This window comes from Patella vulgata, chromosome 3 (genome assembly GCF_932274485.2).
Source record: "Patella vulgata chromosome 3, xgPatVulg1.2, whole genome shotgun sequence".
NCBI classification, from domain to species: domain Eukaryota; kingdom Metazoa; phylum Mollusca; class Gastropoda; family Patellidae; genus Patella; species Patella vulgata.
This window is the reverse complement of record NC_065881.2, coordinates 12,251,477-12,274,449: the sequence shown is the minus strand read 5'-3', so window position 1 is coordinate 12,274,449 and position 22,973 is coordinate 12,251,477. Positions and strand designations below refer to the sequence as shown.

Genomic DNA, 22,973 nt, shown 5'->3' with positions numbered 1-22,973 from the left:
ATAACATCTTGGCTCACATCAGATTGTTATTATAACATCTGGTCTCACATCAGATTGTTATTATAACAACTTGTCTCACATCAGATTGTTATTATAACAACTTGTGTCATATTAGATTGTTATTAGAATTGAATCAGATTGTTATTATATGACTTGTTTCAAATCAGATTGTTATTAAAGAATTATTATAATTAGCCCAGACAAATTTAAATTTGGGAACACACATTAAAACTTCTTCCACCAATTTCTTCAGGAAAAAAACTCATCTAAAACAGAAAGTGCTCACTTCTGTTCTCAAAAGGCTTTAGTTTCAAATATTTAAAGTGCACATAAGATGGCCGACATTACTTTTCGGTACGTATAGCCAATTGTTACTATATCCACATTCAGGCAAGTTCATACCAATCTGATTAAAATTAATTCAGCTATTAACGTTTAAGTATCTGACACTCCAAAACACTTTTCAATTTTTCAATTACGACCCCAATTGGGTTGGTTGGCTCGTGATGTCACAGGGACTACACATAGTATATACATTATCTATTTTAACAAACCATTGCACACAAAAATTGAGTGGAGCATTTATTGATTAAAACCACAAAGAACTAAAAACTAAATTTGTTTCGCCTTACTTGTCTCAGATCAGCAAAAGCTAGCTTGAGTGTTCCATCGTTCGAACCAGGCACAGGTTCAGACTCAGCAAATTCTGTAAAATAAAAATAAAATACATTAACTCTCATGACTGGGCAAATAAACATTTTTATAATATTGATTTTTAATATCTGTTTAATTACAGAGAGAGAGAAATGGGGTTTAACGTCCACTTGACACAAACTAGGTCATTTCGAGACTAACATATGGTTTAATTTTATTTCCATAATTCATTTGTTCCTAGGGCTCTTTAGCAGTGAGAGGAAACTGTAGGACTCGTAGAAAACCCACAAGGTTAGACAGGTGACCCTACTCCTTGTCGCGTACAAGTGGGGAATGGAAACCACGCTACTTAACTTAATGACAAACTGTTAAATTAAAGTCTGAATGGCATTTAAGGGATTGAAAAATTTGCAAACTACTGGTACAAATTCACATGCCAAAGAAGAGTTTCAAAGAACAGTTAAATCTATGGATTTTATGTGCAAAAAACCCCCCAAAATATACCGAAAAATTAAGATAATGCTAAAAAAAGAAATTGACATATTCTTTGAAAAAAAATATTTTGCTTATTCATAGTAAACAAAATAAGTTAAAAATTTAGAATTAAAAGCCCAGATTTTAATCTAATCACAGCACATTGATACCAAAATGAAATGGTGTTTAACGTCCTACTGTTCTGCTCCGACTGGGCTAATGAAGACGGGCATACACCATACAGTGTGCTATGAGGGAAAGTTTGTCCGAGCAGCGGCGCTACAGGCTACTCTTATATCTAAGTCCAAATGCCAAGGGATCTTTTACGTGCATGCCAATGTATACACAGGACCTCGGTTTTTCATCCCATCCAAGCGACTAGACAGCTCTCCTTGTCAGGCCCTCCGTCCTGCACCAATGACAAGAAAAACCACGATGGAAAATCCTTATGAATTTTCTCGGCGAATGCAGGATCGAACACCCGACCTCCAGGCTAGCGAGCTAGAGTCCTACCCACTTAGCCACCGTGGCTCCCACACTGATACCAATACTGGGATCTGGAATTAGCGGTTGACAATTTCTATAGCAGACATGTTACTTTCCTGCCTTATTTACACTGACCTTCACACTGTATTAAATCAAGGTTAAACTGTTGAAGTGATCCCATCGTCATTTGTCTGACGTCATTATCAACGAGAAACTCCATGAGAACAGACGCGATATGTTGACACGCTGACATGCATGCTGTTCTCGCTACCTTTTCCTGTAAGAAACAGCAGCAAGAATAATCACAAAGGTCACATGTCCATATATGGTAATTACAAAATCTATGTCAAACACAAAATCAATACGCCATGAAATCAAAGTCGCAACATGCCAGAATAAAGGTTAATATCGAGTTCAAGTCCAAAAATAAGATAGTATGAACTCAAAGTAAGATTTGAACTCAAAGTAAGATTTGAACCCAATGTAAGATTTGAACCCAATGTAAGATTTGAACCCAATGTAACTCAGAAGTTTGTTCATGTCAAACATTCAGATGAACTAAACAAAATGTTACGAGTTACGACTCAATAAATGTGAAAGAAGTTTACGAGGAATACAGAAATAAAACAAACAGACTGACAGTGAGACTCATGCCCCCCTCGTCTACATCCAAAATAACTCATTACTTGCACATTTAATCATTTATCTTTTCATAAAGCATCAAGCAATCAAATTGTTTGTTGCTTAATCGTAGCAGAAAATGATAATTATCGAAAATAGTCAAGGTTTTGATGAAACGAAACTATACAACAAGTTTTAGCTCTTTCACTCAATTAGAATAAAAGCTATAATGGACAAATCCAATTGCTTAGCTTTAAGAAGAAAAGCTAACCGAGTATAAACATGACAGACGGCCAAACCGATTTTAATAGACCATTGTTTTCTCTGAAGAAAAATAGAATGTATACAGGCCTGAAAAAAATAGTTAACGTCGAACTTGATGTTTTGAACTTTATGCCCTGCATGTATTAAAAACACTATTGAAAAAAAAATCAGTGCAGTGTCCAGAGAGGGCAATGACCCCGAGCATCCAATTCAAGGGACCATCAAATCACAGATGGAAACTGAGTGAAGTTTTTCAAAATTATCTCTGTTATACAACCTCTTTAGTGCCCTATTTAACTTGAAAAAAAAAAGTTCATTTCATCTGTTTTGAGGGAAGCCACAGTGGCTACATGTAAGTGAGTAAGACACTGGCTTGCTAACCTGGAGGTCGCTGGTTGCACCACTGACAAGAGGAAACCACATTGAGAAATCCCGATGAACTTATTCGCCCAATGCAGGGATCCAGCAAATGACCTCCAGGCTAACAACCCAGTTTCTTACCCACTTAGCCATCGTGGCTCCCTTTAGATAAAGAGCTCGCCATTCTTGCTATAATAGTTTCAAAATAGATAATGCAAAATAAATATATTGAAAATTTCATTCAAATTACTCTATTGTGAGCGAATACACTAGTCTTTGAAGGTTTGACAAGACGTGTGCACCGATTGTAACCACTGTACCAATTGTTCGAAGTGAAGTCTCGCTTCTCCATTTTTGAATTAAATCAAAATATGGCTGAACCATTCTTATCTATTTAACAACGGAGATATCCGATGGCATGGAGAGTTGATTATGGTCTTTTCGTGTTAATTAATGTCTAATTAATAATTTAGATAACATTTCAGGCCTAAATAAAGACCTGCAATAGGCAGATTTAGCTCTTGCATAATATATGTTTAAATTAAGTTAAGATTTTAACTTTCAGCCAATGGAAAGATTAAATTCTTAAAATATTTTAATTTTCAGTTCTGATAAATAAGATCTCTTATAAATAATTTTGTGCCGTATTATGGGAAGTATATTTGTATATATATAAGTGAAAGGGGTTTCACATTCACTAAGGGACGTGCTGTATGCTTTCTTCTATCATGCATGACATCATGATCAGCTGTTATATAAATGATCTAGTCTACCAATGTACATCATTTGACAGTGTTAGACTGGATAACATGGACTACTATTTTGTTAAAACTGTGCATATATACATCAGGCCCGTTGTAAGATCTGGTCATAAGTTTAAAAATTTTCTGAGGGTCAAGCCAATGGAACCCCATTTTAATTTGATATGCCCCCAGCCTGCCTAATATGAGTTTCACTCCAACGGGCCTCTATATGTATAAAATATATTATTCTATATAAGTGATGTAATATAAGGGAATACTACATATATTCACACACTGCTCGTTTGCATTTTTAAACACTTTTTTTCATTTATGAATTAACTTCCATAACCTTATATATTAATAAATTATAATGAATATTATTCACTAAAACCGTTACATATATTAATGCTCAAATTCTGGATGAAAGTCGAGAAATTCGAAAAATATAAAGCTTTGCCGAACATTAGAACAAAAAAAAAATAATAATAATTTATTTAATATTTAAATAAAAAAAAAATAAAATACACAAGCAAACAAAAAATAATTTATTAGTAAATGGGGTAACACAACTTTTTGTTCTCAGTCAGTAACAAATTAAATATATTGAATGTCTATATCACAGCTAGATATAAAATAAATATATTGTTTATATCACAAAAGATTTCATAAAGACAAAAAATTAAATGATATTGAAAACAAAATGCGGCAAGCCTTAACCCTTTGAGTAGCCGTGACGTTATAGTTCTGCAATAGTCACTTGTTTACATGGGAACACCTAACAACAATTATTGGTATGCTAGCAGAATATTGACCCCCCCCCCCACAAAAAAACAAACAAACAAACAAGAAAGCAACGTTGTAATGCCTAAAATCGTGGAGGTATCCTTTTATAAAAACACAACACTGTTTCCGTTATTTAAATTATCTTTCTACTGACTGAGAATCTGTCTATGAATAGGAATCTGGGATGAATTATCTAATGAACAAAAACAAGGGGAGAACCTGAATCAATTAATTAACTTACAGTCCAGGGAAATCAATTAGAATTAATCAATAAGTCAATCAACAAATCAATCAAAATAATTGATTAATGAACTGGTGGACTAATCAATCGATTAGAGATCAATTATTTATGCACAAAACGGACAGATAATCAATCAAATAGATTAATCGATCGATTAGAATTTAATAAAATTAGAGATCAATTAATCCTTTGATCAAAGGTACTAATTAATTGATAACAGATCCATTACTTCAGCAATCAAATGGACTAATCAATCCATTAGAAATTGATTCATCTAATGGGCTAATCAATCGATCAACCAATTAATCAATGAATTAAACCAAATCAATCATTCAAGGAACAGGCCAGGCAGCAATACACATTACTCACTGTATTTTTATCTCGGGCTACATCTTCACTCGTATAAAAATAACGCTTAGAAAAATAAAATGACAACATTGAACAACTTATTGACATTTAGACGGAGAACAGTACAGGTGGGACATAAAGTTTATAACAAAATATTTATTAAAACAAATGAACACTTTGAAAGAAAAGAAAATGAACATGACGATAATAATAATGAAGTTTCCAACAAAAATGTATAATGGCGCAAATAATGAATGACATATTGAAATTACACAATATATTATCAATCAATAACAAATTATAAATCAATAACAAATTATAAATCAATAACAAATTATAAACCAATAACAAATTATCAAGAAATATGTTTTGTTGTAGCCGGTTGATTTTCAAGGGATTGGAAGGTTGTTAATTATCTTCTGAAGATGACAACAAGTTTTAAATACAAGGTCATTTTGAGATCAGAATCTGGTACAATTTTATTTCAATAATTCGCTTACACGTAGGGGTATTTATAGCTGTGGAAGGAAACTGGAAGACTAGGAGAAAAAAAACGAGGTTGGACATGCCACCTTACTCCTTGTCACAGAAGACTAGGAGAAAACTCATGAGGTTAGACAGGCTACCTTACTCCTTGTCACGTACAAGCCGGGAATCGAAATCCACGCCACTGAATTCAAGGACAGACCATATGATCTAAAGAGCACAAGTGAAACCAATCGGCCACCTAACTGCACCTCTTTAAAGTAGATTAAGGACACTGATCTAGAGTAATCACTACACAGTTTGAGCGAAAAATAAAGTTCCTCCTTCAAGGCATAAAAGGAGGAGGGGTTGTGGAATTGAAAATCTAATCAAAACAAGATGTAATTTTCTTTGTTTATTTCGTCACTCCACTTAATTAAAATCTAAAAACATGTTTAACAAAAGAGAAATCTGGGCCTGAGACAATATCATAATACTTTTGACTAGGAGAAAACCAACGAGGTTGGACAGGCGACCCTACATCCTTGTCATGTCACTTGGCTAAACGACAGACCTTGTGATTTCCCAAGCACATGTTAAACCACTAGACCATAGCACCCATTCCTGCTTCCCTCATACGACTATGGAAAGGATCATCGCCACCACTCCCCACCCCACCCCACCCCTACTCATACAACTATGGAAAGGAGGGCTGATAATTTCTTGATGGCTCTACAAATTGTTTGCTTATTTTTGTTCTGGAAAAATAATTATTATGGCCAAATGGTAGTAAAATAAGATATAGATTATATGTAATGATATACTATATATATTTTGATACTAAGGCAACACAAATAAAATAACTTGTTTCTCGGGCACCGCCCGCACGCAAAATTGGTTGCGCGTGCAGTCTATTTATTAGTCTTGATGAAAAAAAATAAATATGTAACGCCCGCCCGCACATCGACAAGCAAGTCGTAAAAAAAATATCCCGCATGTACCTACATCCGCCATACATGTATATCTATTCAAATGTATTAAAACTGATTCAGATGAACATGCTGTCTTTTTTATCCGAACAATGGCGAAGTTTGGCAGATTTGCCTTTTTTATTGATATCGAAAGAACCTCCATTTTGTATCACGTGATATTAATTACCTCCCCTGATAAACTAGAATTTGATTCGTGTTAAAAGTCATTGGCGACAATATTTCAATCATTCGATCGTAATCGGCTCATTATTGCCGGCTTCAGTCGGTCCTTGTTTGGAAAATCCTATTGATAAAATAATGAACCGTAGAACAGGTTAATTAATTATAGCTAAGAATACGATACGATGACGATAGTCGTCATAATGCATACCTTAGAATCTGGGTCATTATTAGCACATTTACGGTAGTTTCGATAATCCGGAAAATAATAATTGGATTACCGATTTGATGGTTTTACTGACCAAGTTGTTAGTTAGATTTAAATAGTCATTCAATATAAACACCGGATAGAACACCGAATATCCTGAGAAACACACCGAATATCCCAAGAAACAGTATTTCCGGCAATCTCCAATACCGATGACACGGTGTGACATGCATTGGTTGGAATTCGGTAAATAATTATAAATAAACCGGCGATACTAGATTTAGTTTTAAATACTGTTTACCATGATTATTATTTTTGATACACCTGGTGAAAGAGGCTTAGTTTTTAAAAATATTGTTGTCTTTATGGAGGGCTATTACATAGTCGTATGGAATTTTATTTTAAACCAATTTCAATTATGTGAATTAAATATGGAAAATTATTTTCCTTTCAGTCAGTGTTCAGTCTCAGTGTTTTAGTAGACTTGATTTTGGGTTTATGTTTTAAGTATGTACAATAAAGTTGAATATAACGGAAAGCAAAAACGTAAACAAGTAATGACTTTCTCATTTAAAAAAAAAAAAAAGAAAGACCGCCCTCCCGCCCCAACAATTTTCAGCAATAGCCAAATTTTATTTTGCACCATCAATGAGTAAAAAAAAAAAAGAAACCGCCCTCCCTCCCTACAGTTTCAGCTGTCAGTTGCCCGAGAAACAAGACATTTATTTTGTGTGGCCTAAATAAGCTTTTCTCTAAATATACAGTCTCAAAAATAAATCCTATAATTATATAATAAACATATGTATTCTCTTGCACTAGCATAAATACAAGTATATTATACAGGGCTGAACCAAGCAAGCATAACTCTTTAACTACAGATTCTAATTTTTAATATACAGTCGGCCATTAGGTAATTTATAATCTTTAAAGTTTGAAATTTGTAAAGTTTTATCTAATCCTTATTCAAAAAAGAAGGGAAATGAAATGAAATGAAATAGGGTTTAATGTCCTACTCTTCTGCACCTAACCTGGGCTAATTGAAGACGGGCATACGCCACACAGTGTGCTATGAGGGAAATTTTGCCCGGGCAGCGGCGCTACGGCCTACTCGTATATCGAATTCCAACTGCCAAGGGATCTTTTACATGCACGCCAATCACTGACAAGGGGAAACCACGCCGGAAAATCGAGATGAACTTTCTTGGCCAATGCAGGGATCGAACACCCGACCTCCAGGCTAGCGAGCCAGCGCCTAAAAAGAAGGGAGAGAGAGAGAGAAATGGGGTTTAACGTTATTTCAATAATTCGGTTGCGCATAGGGGTCTTTAGCAGTGGGAGGAAACCAAAGGACTCCGAGAAAACCCAATAGGTTGTACAGGCGACCCTACTCCTTGTCACATACAACTGGGGAATCGAAACCACGCCAGTTAACTCAATGAAGTAGGACTCTGGGTAAAGTTTAGAGTGGTGGATACAGTCCTGAGACTACTGTAGGTAAAATAGTGGGCACAGCCCTAAGACTGCAGTTAGCGTAATGGGAACAAACTACCACAGTCTAATAGAGAGAACATATAGTACTTGTTCTACTTGACGTTATGAAGATGTTTATTTCTATAACAATGTTTTAAAAAGACAACTTACCGGTAAATTAGTGAAAGACATAAAGGTACTCTGTAAAAAGGCAACTAAATCCATTAAAAATCCGCTGGCACGTCCCTTCGGTTCATTTAACATCCAATCATAACTAGCTGTAGAAACAAAATTTGATCTCATGTTAAAATTAAAGTTTCTGTACTCCATTTGCATTTTTGGGAAAATATTAAATTTCAAACGCAACAATCTATGGGACACAAATTGATTATTTTATTAAGAAATCCATTTAGAGAGAGAGAAATGGGATTTAATGTCCACTAAACACAAACTAGGTCATTTCGAGATTAACATATGGTTCAAGTTTTTATTTCAATAATTCGCATGCGCATATGGGCCTTCAGCAGTGGGAGGAAACCAGAGGACCCAGATTAAACCCTCGAGGTAGGACAGGCGAGCCTACTCTTTGTCATGACAACCGGGGAATCAAAACCACGGCAGTTGACTCAATGCGCACGTGCTAACCATTTACCCCCACCCCACCCACTCAAGTCATTATATCTTGTTAAATATTGAATGGAATTGAACCAATTTTGGACAGATAGTCCTTTTAGGGATTCAATCCCCGGTTGTACTTGGCAAGGAGTAGGGTCGCCTGTCCAACCTCGTGGGTTTTCTCCGGGTCCTCTGGTTTCCTCCGACTGCTTAAGACCCCTACGTGCATGCGAATTATTGAAATAAAAACTTGAACCATATGTTAATCTTGAAATGACCTAGTTCGTGTCGAGTGGACGTTAAACCCCATTTCTCTCTCTCTCTCCTTTTAGGGATTCATCTGTCTTAAAATTGTCGTTTAAATTGGGGTTTAACGTCCTGCTGTTCTGCTCCGACTGGGCTAACGAAGATGGGCATACGCTATACAGTGTGCTATGAGGGAAATTTTGCTTGGACAGCGGCACTATGGCCTACTCTTATATCAAATTCCTACTGCCAAGGGATCTTTTACGTGCACACCACTGTATACATGGGACCTCGTTTTTTTGTCGCCATCCAAACCACTGACAGGGAGAAACCACGTCCGAAACTCCAGATGGACTTTCTAAGCCAATGCAGGGATCAAACACGCGACCTCCAGGCTAGCGAGCAAGCGTCTTACCCACTTAGCCACTGTGGCTCCCATTTGCATTCTTAAATGAAACAGTGGTGTAGAAAGAGTTTTAAGATTTTGGAGCATCCATTGATTCTATCTTACCTAATTCTAAGAATTCATCTATTTTTAGGTTAAGTTGGTGATATATATGCTGTTCTGCATCATTTCTAGCATCCTACAAATCATAATTAACCACAAAATATTAATAAACAGGGCTGCCGACAACCAGTATCGCAGCGCAATTTGCGATACATATTTTGTCCGTTGCTAACCAAAAATTAAAATCTAACGTTTTTGATTCGCAGTTACTGCGAATCATTAATATTCCTGTCATTTTGGATATTGACACAAGAATAATCCACATTTTGAAGACTAGAAGGCTTACTCAACACTTTCAACGTGTATAAAATGTTCAATAAAATTTAAAACAAAACTGAATTCTCCGTGTGACATTTTCTTCTCAAACTACCTAGACACAATACTATATAACACAGGGACATAACTCTATGAATAGGGACTTTTAAACCGGAAATAGGGAATCAAGTAGTACCACTCACGTTGCGAGATATCAAGTAATTATATCATATTCATTTTGAAAGAAATAAATCCAGTGTATCCCCCACGTATTGTAAATAAAATATAAAAAAATAAATACATGTTAACGTATTGTAAAATGATAAATTAAAGTAAAAATTCCCATAAAATATTATTGTTTATATCGCGTGTGTCTAGTTAATCGAGGTGCGCCCGATTGAACAAAAATAGTAATACACGATAAAAAGCAGACGAAATTGTTTTCTAACGAAGATTTCTAACGTAACAAAAAAATAATAATTAAAATGAGTGGGGCTTCGGAAGTCACTGTCAAGAATTGGCTTCAGACATAAGACCTAACTAAATGTCTACATCACATTCACAAACTGTCACAAGTACTTGTGGAAGTGCTAAAAAATCTAAGAATAGTCCGAATGGAATCTAATCATATTTGTTATGAATTAAAGTAATATCTTGTTATTTAGGTGTTTTACGCTGAAACTGAAAAACTGCTAATCAATTTTTAAATTTGCTAATCAAATTTGGCAAAATTGGACTTTTTGATTAGCAGTGCTGCTAATCAACTGTGAAAAATTACCGACAGCCCTGTTAATAAATGGCCATTCAGTTGTAAAATAAAAATGATTGTTGATTGAAAATAAGGAGCCATGGAGGCTCAGGTATAAGGAGTCAGGTCAGAGATACAGGACTAGCAACAGTTGATCGGAATGGGTTAAAACCAGAGGCACTGTACATACATTGGCATGCAGGCAACAGAACCCTTGAAAGTTAGAATTCGTTGGAAGAGCAGGCAGAACCGCATTTTTCGAGCCTTTTGCCTTTCTTCACTGGCCGGTTGATGCAGAAATGTAAGACTAAAAATCAGTTCATTGGCATTTCAGGCGTGGTTTCCCCTTGCCAATGATGCACAAAATGACTGTCTGACAAGGACAGTCATCGTCGTTTTGATAGGACAGAAAACCAGGGTCCTGTGTACACATTGGCTTGCATGTAAAAGATCCCTTAGTATTGGAATTTAGTATAAGAGTAGACCGTAGTGCCGCTGTCCAGGCAAAATTTCCCTCATGATGTATGTCTGTCTTCATTACCACAGTGATATCTGTGGTAAATGTATAACATTTGTATGTAATAATAAAAAAATCTAACACCTCCCCCCCCCCCCCAAAAAACCTGTTTGACTAAAAAATAATATTACCTTAAACATGGACGTGCCATGCAGTCGGGAAACATGAACGCTGTCTTTTTCAGCACTAAAAACAAAACAAAGAGAAATAATTTATCTTCACCAGTAGATTTATTTCAGACATTACCAGTGTAGGTATATACTGTCTTTTAACAAAGATTGAAGTAGTTTGTTTTTATAAATAGATAACAATATTGCTTGTTTTTAACAAAGAATGGATGTGGATGTTTTTTATAATTTATAACAATATTGCTACTTTACAGGAGTTAAATCTCTTTAATCTGTAAAAGGAGCATTATAGAAGATTGGATCAAGGGCTGGCAGTTCTCACTATAATAGTTAAATACTTGATAATGCAAAGGGAACATGCTGAAAATTTCAATCAAAATATTTGCGAATGAATTTTAAGGCCTAGCCTCGGTCATCATCGGTATGATAAAAAACTTAGTCTTGATTATCCATTTTTTGATTTAATCATCAATGAGCGTTGAGCAGCAGACAGGATTCAAATTCAGTGAACATCTGACACATAATATGGCATCGAGAGTTGATTATTGTCTTTTCATGTTAATAAATGTCTAATTAATTATTTATATAACATTTCAGGCCTAAAAAAAGACCTGCAATAGGCAGATTTAACTCTTGCATAATGTATATTCTTTAAATGGCATTTAGTAATTGGAACATAATCAAATAACACACTATTTATGGATAACAATTACTGTGGTTTATTTCACTGCGACGTTTCAACAAGATTTCACAAGTCGTTATCAAGCATAATTTCACTGCGACGTTTCAACAAGATTTCACAAGTCGTTATCAAGCATAAAATGCTTGATAACGACTTGTGAAATCTTGTTGAAACGTCGCAGTGAAATTATGCTTGATAACGACTTGTGAAATCTTGTTGAAACGTCGCAGTGAAATAAACCACAGTAATTGTTATCCATAAATAGTGTGTTATTTGACTTGCATAATGAATGTTTAATAACAATATTACACTTTAAAGAAGTTAACCCTCTTTGATCTGGACCTGGTTTTTACGTTAATAAATTAAAGAAAAACTCACCCTGTTATACTAGAGATATAATCTTCTAATAAAGAACAGGATTTCTCTAAATAATTCATATTTATAGATATCTGTATTAACTGTAAAATATCAATACATTTATTAAATTTAAAATATCTAATATATGGTGATACAATAAATGATATCTGCTGTAAAATATCAAATATATGGTCTTATAATAAACGATATCTGTATTGACTGTAAAATATCAAATCTTACAATAAATATAGATCTGATTTAACTGTGAAATATTTGTGTACACGGGGCATTCGCTTGAGCGTAGGGGTCTTTATAGCAATTGGCGGAAACCGGAGGACCCAGAGAAAACCCACAAGGTTGGACAGGTGACTCTACTCCTGGTCACGTGCAAGCTGGGAATCGAAACCATGCTATCTGACTCAATGACAGACCTTATAATCTACAGGAAATGCATTGACCATTTGGCCACCCAACTCCCCACTGTCCTAAGCCAATATACTCCGCATGAGAAAGCGTGGGGGTGAGATATTTAACCCATTTAACCCTAGAGCCAATTAAAAGATAAGCTACCAACCCCTAAGCTCAATAAATCAGTTAATTGATCTGGCGCTTTTGTTCGCTAACAGTAATGATGGGTCGGCCAGTTGATTCGCTATCGCAAAATGACAGGTGCAAACTGGTTCGCACGCGTCAAAAATGGCTTAAAGACTTTAAAGACATGATGATTAAGACAATGTAAAATAACAAACCTGTAGGGGGGGGGGCTGGGGGGGAGGGGGGGAGGGAGGGGCAGATATTTAAAGACATGATGATCAAGACAACATAAAATAACAAACCTGTAAAAGGGGGGAGGGAGACATTTAAGGACATGATGATCAAGACAACATAAAATAACAAACCTGTAAATGGGCGGGAGGGAGACATTTAAGGACATGATGATCAAGACAACATAAAATAACAAACCTGTAAATGGGGGGGAGGGAGACATTTAAGGACATGATGATCAAGATATCATAAAATAACCAACCTGTAAAAGGCCGAAGTTTGGTCGTTTAATCAACTGTGACAAACATCCACCTAATGTTTTAGTTAATAAACTATTCGTAGATTTTCTAATCATATCATCTATCTCCGTATGACTGAAAAATACAAACACAATTTTGTTTTAAAGGGACCATCAGAAATAAAAGTCTGTATATGTATGAAATTTCCAGATGAAGAGTTACAGGTTTAAGATATTTGAAAACATATCACATATATTGAGTTAGTTGCTAGGCCCTAAGTTAGAAGATTTTAAGGGCTTTTAACACAAAATTAAGCAGTTTTATTCTACAAAATATAATCGAGATTGGCCCTTTTATAATTCGCTTGCATATAAGCATCTTCAATAGAAGGCTACGTACATCTTATCAAGGCCTTCGAGTAATAAACTGCATATTTCAGCACTAATTTCGATTGGGTATTCAACCAGCTTGAGAGCCTATCAGATTCCTTGATCATCGCGAATACCAGGTCTTGCGCTTTCCAGCTAAAATGTCTACCTGTCTAATTAATCGAGTAGCAAAGTTCAATGTCAAAGTTTCCGTGGAGGTCGCTATGTAACAACCTCTGATTGGACACTACTGTTCACGTGTCTGCAGATAACATAGCTATAAGTGCGGGAATTGTGAAGTAATCTAGCAACGTCAAGATGTTGTAAAACTTGCAGTCGTTGTTTCAGGAACATGGCATATAGGGGACTTTAGCAATGGGAAGAAAACAGAGCACCCAGACACCCACCAAGGGCCCCCCCCCCCCAGCAAAGGTTCGGCAGGAAAACCTAATTGTCTCTTGACTCAATGACAGACCTTATGATCAAAAGCTCACTTGACAACCCCAAAAAATAGAAGAACAAACTTTATCAATTATCAATGAAAGATGTATAAAAGCCAAATCAGAGTAAATGTGCCGAATTTAAGCCTGATGTTGTCTATAACAACAGGTGTCTTATTTTGTTATAATATAAATAAAGAGCCCCCCGGGAAGAACGATCTAAGTCACTTTTTTAACGAACCCCAGTTAATGGCGCCATCTGGTAGCAAATTGTATAAGCTTTCTGTGGAACAATCAATTTCAGGTAAAAACGATCGGAGTAACATCGAACCAAGGCCCTTCTGAAATTTGACCTTAATTTGGCTGAAAAGTGGAAATCAGTTGTTGTACTGGTAATTATGATTCGTATTAAACATCATTTTTAAGTTGTAATTAAACCCACTTGTTCTGTTTGCGTCAAGCATTTTCGTCCAAAAGTCTCTTTTGTCTTTTATGCGAAAAGACAAAAATGTGACTTAGATCGTTCTTCCCCTGGACTCTTCAAATATGTATTTACTACCTTAAATGTAAATCAGCGGAGAATTTTAAACAAGCATTGATATATTCCTTGACCTGATTATAAACACTGGGTACAAACTGGGAATATGGAAAACAACGTGGAAATGGTTCCTGAAATATAAAGTAATGTTGTATAGCTTATTTATTGTTTAACTAATGTGGGCACACATACAAGAAGACACTACTATATAGCACACTTACAAGACATTGTCACTATGTAGCACACTTACATGACATTGCTACTATGTAGCACACTTTCAAGAAATCGCCACTATGTAGCACACTTACAAGACATTGCTACTATGTAGCACACTTTCAAGAAATCACCAGTTATGTAGCACACTTGCAAAACACAATAATCCTTATCCATAAATAATAATTTAAGAGATAAGAGTGGCCACTGGTATTAAGACCCGGATATCCCAGATGTCAGTTAATATAACAGACAATTATCTCACTTCTGTCCACAAAAGAGGGACACATCTTGAACGACTATACGTTGTCCCTTGTAAGGCCCTTGGTCCTGCATCACTGCAAGGTGGAGTGCTGGATGGAAGGGACTGTTTATCAAGGTAACTGGGATGTTATTAAATCTACCTTTTGCAACTGTTTATCATAACCCACCTTTTGCAAATGTTTATCATAACCCATCTTTTGTAACTGTTTATCGTGATAAGATAACCCACCCTTTCTGTTTATCATAAGATAACCCACCCTTTGTAACTGTTTATCGTGATAAGATAACCCACCTTTTACAACTGTTTATTGTGATAAGATAACCCACCCTTTGTAACTGTTTATCTTGATAAGATAACCCACCTTTTGTAACTGTTTATCATGATAAGATAACCCACCTTTTGTAACTGTTTATCATGATAAGATAACCCACCTTTTGTAACTGTTTATCGTGATACGGTAACTGGGATGTTATTATATTAAACTCCTCTTCTGTAGAACAACAAATTGGCGTATAATTATCTTCTTGAAATATTTCATTAAAAACATCCACCCACTGTTCAGATAATATTTCGCTATATCTGTCCCTGGATTTGAGAAGAAAATATACAAGATTTAATATGGAGGATTAATAGAGAGAGAAATTGGTTTTAACGTCCAAACACTAACTAGGTAATTTCAATAATTCACTAGCACATCAACAGGTCTTCAGTTGTGGAAGGAAAAATGAAGGGCACTGATAAAACCCACATGGTTGGACAAATGACTCATTTCCTTGTGTGGGCCCGAAATCATGCAAATGCCTTATGATCGCACACAATTAAACCATCTGACCACCCAAACCCCTTTAGGATTAATGACGTCCTGTTTACATTTAACATAGCTACTGAAGAATATCTCGTGGGAATTTTGTTTGCCTGGACCCATAACATTTTATGAAGTGCAAATTGTTAGAACTTACCTCATTTCTAATAATAATTCTAATAACCTTCCAACACTGAAACCATAACCCTAAAACATATATAGCAATAGAAAACATTGGTGATGACTTCATGAAAGAGAAATGGGGTTTACACAAACTAGGTCATTTCAGGACTAACATGTGGCTTACATTTTTTTAAAAAAATAATTCACTTGTATGTAGCGGTCTTTAGCAGTGGGAGAAAAGCTGGAGGGCCTAGAGAAAACCCATGAAGGAAATGCGACCATACTTCTTGTCACGTAAAAGTTTAGGATCAAAACCATGCAACTTGTCTCAATGACAAACCTTATGCTCTCAGGCTTACACCCTAGACAACCCAGCTCTCGTAGAAAAAATTGGTGATGGCATATTATAAAAAAAGACTTCATTAACCTTTTAGCACTGTTGTTCCTTAGACTTCCTAAGAAATACTGGATGATAATTTTAGTCTGGAGTGTTCTCTAGACTGAAGAATGGATGGATTAAACATAATCTTTAATTATAAGTGGGGGTGTAGCCATTTTAGAGAGAGAGAGAGAGAAATGGGGTTTAACATCCACTCGACACAAACTAGGTCATTTCGGGACTAACACATGGTTCGATTTTATTTCAATAATTTGCTTTCGCTTAGGAGTCTTTAGCAGTGCGAGGAAACTGGAGTAGCCATTTTAAATCAAAGTAAAAATTCAATGAAATAAAAAGAATGTTACCTTTAACGTGTGACAGAATAGAACTATTAATTTCTTTATTTCTAACATTAAATCGGATCGCTTACAGGATTGCTGAAAAAAATAAATACACATGGTTTAAAACGTAAACCTACACCAGGGCCTTGCTGACGCCAAGACACAACATCTGTTTTATTATTAATCGTCCCCCCCCCCCCCCCATGTATTATACTCGGACCACGTTATAAGGCATGTTTCAGTAAAAGGCAGTATGTACAGGACCTATCCAATGTCTGAGTTGCTATGGCTACCGTAATAAACAACAATAACGTAGCAACCATTACAACTTGAGTATCGTGTAGTTGTGCTGTTCTTAATTAATTACTGAACACCTCTAGTAAAAGTAAACGGTTGTAAACCCAACACTCATTATCTAATATAGATGAACCATTTTAAACTAAAAAATATTTTTTGAGGATTCTCAACGAATCTGAATAATTTGCCAACTATGGTTTGGAAGATTTGCAATGAATTTGAATAATTTGCAGAGTATGTTTTTGATGATTCTCAATGAATTTGAATAATTTGCCAAATATGGTTTAAAACTAAATATTAAATACAGAAACTCCTGCTTAACAGCGCAACTAAACGATACCCAAATTGTGATCACTGCCCCCATTGTCCTCCATCTCAAATTGAAACTTGCCTTACAGTGAACCTCAAGTATGCTCAATAACTCAGAAGAACTGAATTAATGAATATATTATTTCTTATAACAAGTGACTCAAAACACTGTTAAAAATTAAATGCATGATTATTTTGGTTTTGTAACAAAGATAAAGAGATACTACATGCTATCACTCTGACAGAAGTTGTATTTATATTAATTTAGTATCAACAAATCAGAAAATATTATCAGTTGTAGAAATAAATCAGCTGTTTACATTTAAAATATTCTAAAATAGAAAACAATTAATTATAAATTGTTGAATAAAAATGAATAAACTTTGTTTAATTGAGGGACTGTCGCAAAATTTCAACATATCCATCCAAACAGATTACCCGCGGATAGATCTAGATACCACCCCCACCCCCCACCCACCTACGCCCATGGATTAAGAAAAGATAGATTTTGAAGTGAGGTCAGGTGAGAGAGAGAGAGAGAGAGAGAGAGAGGGAGGGTTTAACTGCTACTCGACACAAACGAGATCATTTCGGGACAAACAACATATGGTTCAACTTTATTTCAATAATTTCCTTGCGCGTAGGGTTTTTTAGCAGTGCGAGGAAACTGGAGGACCTGGATAACACCCACGAAATTGGACAGGTGACCCTACACCACTTGACTCAATGAGACAGGTCTTGTGATTTTACGTGCATGTGTTAAATCACTTGACCGCCCCCCCCCCCTTCAAAGGGTTGTATCGTGGTATCGTTCCACGGGTTGTTCGTTCGGAAGCAAGCGTTGAAATTTTGCGACTGCCCCTAAACATGGCTGTATTTAGTATGAACACATTTTACCTATTCTGATATCAGCATTTGCTGATCTTTGCGAACAGGGCAAGGACAGATTCCTCCCCTTAAAAAATTCAAATGAGGGATTCTGTGATGATCTGTGGAATACTGACCAATCACAGTTTGATGATCTGTGGAATACTGACCAATCACAGTCAATGATCTGTAAGTATTGGCCAATCACAGTGGGATGATCTGTGGAATGCTGACCAATCACAGTTCGATGATCTGTTGAACATTGGCCAATCATAATGGGCAGAGTAATGTACGGTCCTTGTACAGTACAGGAATGGGATAGAATGTGTAGTCATACATACAATGTTCATGATATAAATTTTTTTTTTTTTCATTAATTAAATATAAATTAACATGTTTTGTTTAATTGTTAATTACATGCATTCATGCAATTAGATGTATAATTATTATTTTAGTATTAACAGATTGTTAATTTAAATCATGCATATTCTTAATTAGTTATTCTCTTACAGTGAAGGCATCAAAAATATATAAAATGAAGGATTGTAAGTCTGTGATAAGAAATAAAATAATTTCTGCTCCGACTGACCGAATGAAGACAGGCATATGCTATGCAGTATGCAGTGTGCTATGTGTGAAATTTTGCTCTTAACCTAGGCACTAGGGCCTACTCTTTTTCAAATTCTAACTGGTTTTTTTTTACAAACTTGGTTTTTTTTTTTGCCCCCATACGCATGACTAGACACTATTTGTCAGGCCCTCCGTCCAGAACCACAGAGGGAAACCACGCCAGAAAATCCTCAGGGCCTTTCTCGGCCAACACCAGGAGTGAACAAGTGACCGACAGCATTCACTAAATGAGCCACCATGGCTCCAATCTGTGATAGGATAAACTAACAAAACAAACAGCTAATGTGGTCTGACTCCGTATCTTATGTGTATATTTCTATTTACATGCTGTGATGTTGTTACCTCCCCTGAGAGGATATCCACATGTGTATGCTTACATTGTAGATCTATGCCAGGACAAACTAACAGAACAACACCCGGATATGGTCTGACTCCGAGTCTACTACGCTGTAATGTTAACTCCCCTGAAAGGTTATCTATAAGCTTCACAGTATGGAAAGGAGCTTATTGTCTTGTCAACACAGTTCAAAGTAAAATCTTTCCTTCAAATTCAAATGAGAATTGTGTGTTTGCCGTCAGTTATACAAATTATTATCAGTTTATTTTCTTGTACGTTTTTAACTAAATTGAAGTTTCGCTTCAAAACATTGAGAAACTGTAACAATTTGTTGTTTCTAGCATTGAATAAATTGAAAGTGATACAAACAATTGTTCTTTGTTGTTGTCACAAGGGGCACATGTGATTTTGTTGTCATGGACAAATGCAATGCCGTGGCCATGAGGGCGCACACAACATGGCACATACAAGATGTTGTTGTCACGGGGCAATATATACATGTACGATGTACTACATATTAAACTATTGAAATAGGAGAGGAGGAGAAATGGGGTTTAACGTCCACTCGACACAAACTAGGTCATTTCGGGACTAACATATGGTTTAATTTCATTTACATAATTTGCTTGCGCGTAGGGGTCTTTAGCAGTGGGAGGAAACCGGAGGACCCAGAGAAAACCCACGAGGTTTGACAGGCGACCCTACTCCTTGCCACATACAACTGGGGATTCGAAACCACGCCAGTCGACTCAATGACAGACTTTATGATACAGCGCGCATACGCTAACCATTCAGCTATCCAACCCCCCCTATTGAAATAGGATTAAACAGAAGTTATATTTGAATTAATAATAGTAATATTAGAACAACATTTATAAAAGATAGATATATGTTTATATGACTGGTGTAGTGCATCTCTAAGGAGCACGACCTGTGAGGATTAGACACTGTAAATTGTATATAAATACTTTATATGGAAATACCTGAGTTGTAGAATTAAGCGTGGCTAGGACAAATTTGGCCTGGATGGAAAAAATATGTGATGAGGATAAATGGATAATGGGAGAGCAATATTATATGCTGGGAGATGAGGTTAATGTTTCATAAAATGCATTAACATTTGTTTTTTTTTTTTAACTTATTGGATGTTTAAAGGGACTATCCCGATTTGAACAATAACTCAAAAATACAAGTCCGAGTACGGAAGAAATTTAAGTGCCAAAATATAGAGGAATGGTGTATTTATCTTGTCTCAAAATTTCAGCTCAAAATATTGAGTTGTTTGGATATGAACGTCAAAACCGCTTATTCAGACAAATAACCCTTTTAAGACTTCGGGTCAATTTTTTCGTTGGGTTACCCAATAATCGATTCCCAGTCCTTTCGAGGTCTATACAGTGAATGACCCATCTGCTGTACTGGATAACTAAAGGTAAATTTCACCTACACATTATTTTTATAAAATAAAAGTCTGTTTTTTTCCAAACACCACATAATACAGCTTGGGACAAGGGTCTCCATTTCCAGATGAAGACTGACGAGTTTAAGTTGTTTGAAAATGTATCTAAGATAGAGGATTTTAAGGGATTTTATCACAAAATTAAGCAGCTTTATTCTCCAAAATATTATCGGGATTGGCCCTATAAACATAATCAAGAGTTTATAATCATATCTTTACAACTTTCTCTGATTCAGGTATAGAAATAATTATTCTAAGTTGTATTCTGATGATATTAATGAACTTACACCTGACATTTTGAACATTGTGCCTGACATATAAGGCTTTTTTATCGACTTGCCAAATCGATTTGAATTTAGTGGAGATGTCATGTGACAGTATAGTCGATTTCAAAGTACTTTGGTAAGTTCGTTAAATATGTCGATTAACTGTAAACAATTCTTGTGGTTGGACAAAGTTGAAAAAAAACCCCAAACAAAACACGCGAACACCCAATCAAATCGTCAAATCACATCTTGGAAGTGATTTAGAGATTTGAGGTAATCGCTTCAGAAATCGGTGTTGATAAATCCTTTGATTAGGATTAATTTGAATTAGAAGAATGTTAAAGATGAAAACTGATCGAATGCAAATCACTTTGGCTAATAAGTCTTCAATAAAATCGCCTTAAAAACACTGATGAAAACAAAATCTAAGCCAGACAAAATAGCAGACACAAGAGTGTATGTATATGTACTGGATATTTTGACATGACAAGTACCAGAGGATTTGTGACTGACATAGCCCAAAAGCCTTAATTTGTGTCGGACAATATTTTTGACAGGTGCCTTATATTCAGGCTTGCTATAGCAAAAATAATGTGGTCTGAATCCATGTCTATTACATACTGTGATGTTGTTACCTCCCCTGAGAGGTTAATTCCCCATGTGCAATTTTAAACAGGGTCAAAGTTAAATGCCATCTTGGGAGTTGTTCTAGATATCTTGTAAATCGGTAAATTTAATGAACAATGACTCTTTTTTTTGGGGGGGGGGGGGGGCAGAACGTGAAATAATTGACACCTTGTACTAAAAACCTCAGAATACATGGGGCTGCCTTTTTGTAAATACTTTGTTTTTGATTCATTTTGGACAAAAAGTAAATCAAAGATTCTGAGATTTACCGAAATATGATTAGAAATCAAAACGTATTGTAACAAAATCAATAAAAATTAAAACAGAAATAATAAAAATATTTAAACGATTTGAACTAACTCGGAACTTAACTTTCATATATACCTACAAACATGGATTGCATTGTCCACACAAACTTACAAAAAAAATACAATATGGTTTAAATATAGGGGAATATTTTAACTTATTTTATAATTTCTTTGAGTAGTATTTAGCAATTGATATACGAATAAAGACAATTGTATAATATTGAATACAATAACTACTTTAATTAAAGCGACGTTTCATTGAGGCTGAGAGCATAACGCAACAAAAACATTGCTCTAATTAAAACAGTAATCGTGTTCCTAATTATAATAACATGTTTATCATTTTATAACTTGTATGTACCTCTTAAAACAAGTTTTCAATTAGAAAATGAAACAATGAATTGGAATAAAAAACACGGCCACAATACTGACGAGACAAAAATTAACATATAACACTGTAATCTGGGTATTGTTTTATCTTGTGTATTTAGCATTAATTTCTTTAACATTCATTCAATATTAAATCTCCGCTTGAAAATTCGTAAAAAGCACCAAAAATCATCTAATTTGTACTTTTGTTCAGTTTAAAACTGACCATTCAATTTTGATAATGAATGTCCAGTTTACAAATGTTTAATTTCTCGATCACTGTTCACACAAAGATTTGATATTGAACGAATGTGAAAGAAATTAATGCTACATACGCAAGATTAAACGATAACCTAGTTACAGTGTAATATAAGATACAGGAACATTTGATTTGAAAGCTGAAACAATGAAGGAACAAATTCATAAAAAGCTGAAAGTAACACGCAAACATGAGTTGACATGAATATCACAAAAGTTTAGATGAAGGCATTTTGGAAAGAGTTTTTCATACATGTAGCATTTGTGCATTTTTTTGGCAGAAGTCGTTCAAAATTTCTGATCATTCTACGACAAAACAGAGAAGTGTGGTGTTTTATCGTAAATAACAGTGAAATCTCTATAAATCGACACTCGTTGAATTATGAAGATGTTTTGGTGAAGATGGAGAGAAAGAGAAATGCGGTTTAAAGTCCACTTGACACAAACCA

General features: G+C 35.3%; 1 protein-coding gene across 4 annotated transcripts in view; it reads right to left on the bottom strand.

The window, feature by feature from the left end:
- LOC126816226 (exocyst complex component 6B) overlaps positions 1-22,973 on the bottom strand; it is a 39,694-nt gene that overhangs the window by 2,158 nt on the left and 14,563 nt on the right. The window contains exons 11-23 of one of the 4 annotated variants that reach the window (XM_056099527.1): positions 20,221-20,259; positions 16,822-16,893; positions 16,112-16,161; positions 15,584-15,737; positions 14,696-14,805; positions 13,352-13,463; positions 12,346-12,425; positions 11,289-11,343; positions 9,641-9,713; positions 8,440-8,546; positions 4,996-5,040; positions 1,750-1,891; positions 633-706 (exon numbers count right to left, since the gene is read on the bottom strand). In XM_056099527.1, coding sequence (XP_055955502.1) covers positions 633-706; positions 1,750-1,891; positions 4,996-5,040; positions 8,440-8,546; positions 9,641-9,713; positions 11,289-11,343; positions 12,346-12,425; positions 13,352-13,463; positions 14,696-14,805; positions 15,584-15,737; positions 16,112-16,161; positions 16,822-16,893; positions 20,221-20,259 — 1,113 coding nt within the window. The remainder of the gene's footprint in view (positions 1-632; positions 707-1,749; positions 1,892-4,995; positions 5,041-8,439; positions 8,547-9,640; positions 9,714-11,288; positions 11,344-12,345; positions 12,426-13,351; positions 13,464-14,695; positions 14,806-15,583; positions 15,738-16,111; positions 16,162-16,821; positions 16,894-20,220; positions 20,260-22,973) is intronic. The other 3 variants (XM_056099529.1, XM_056099528.1, XM_056099530.1) reach the window with 3 other exon arrangements.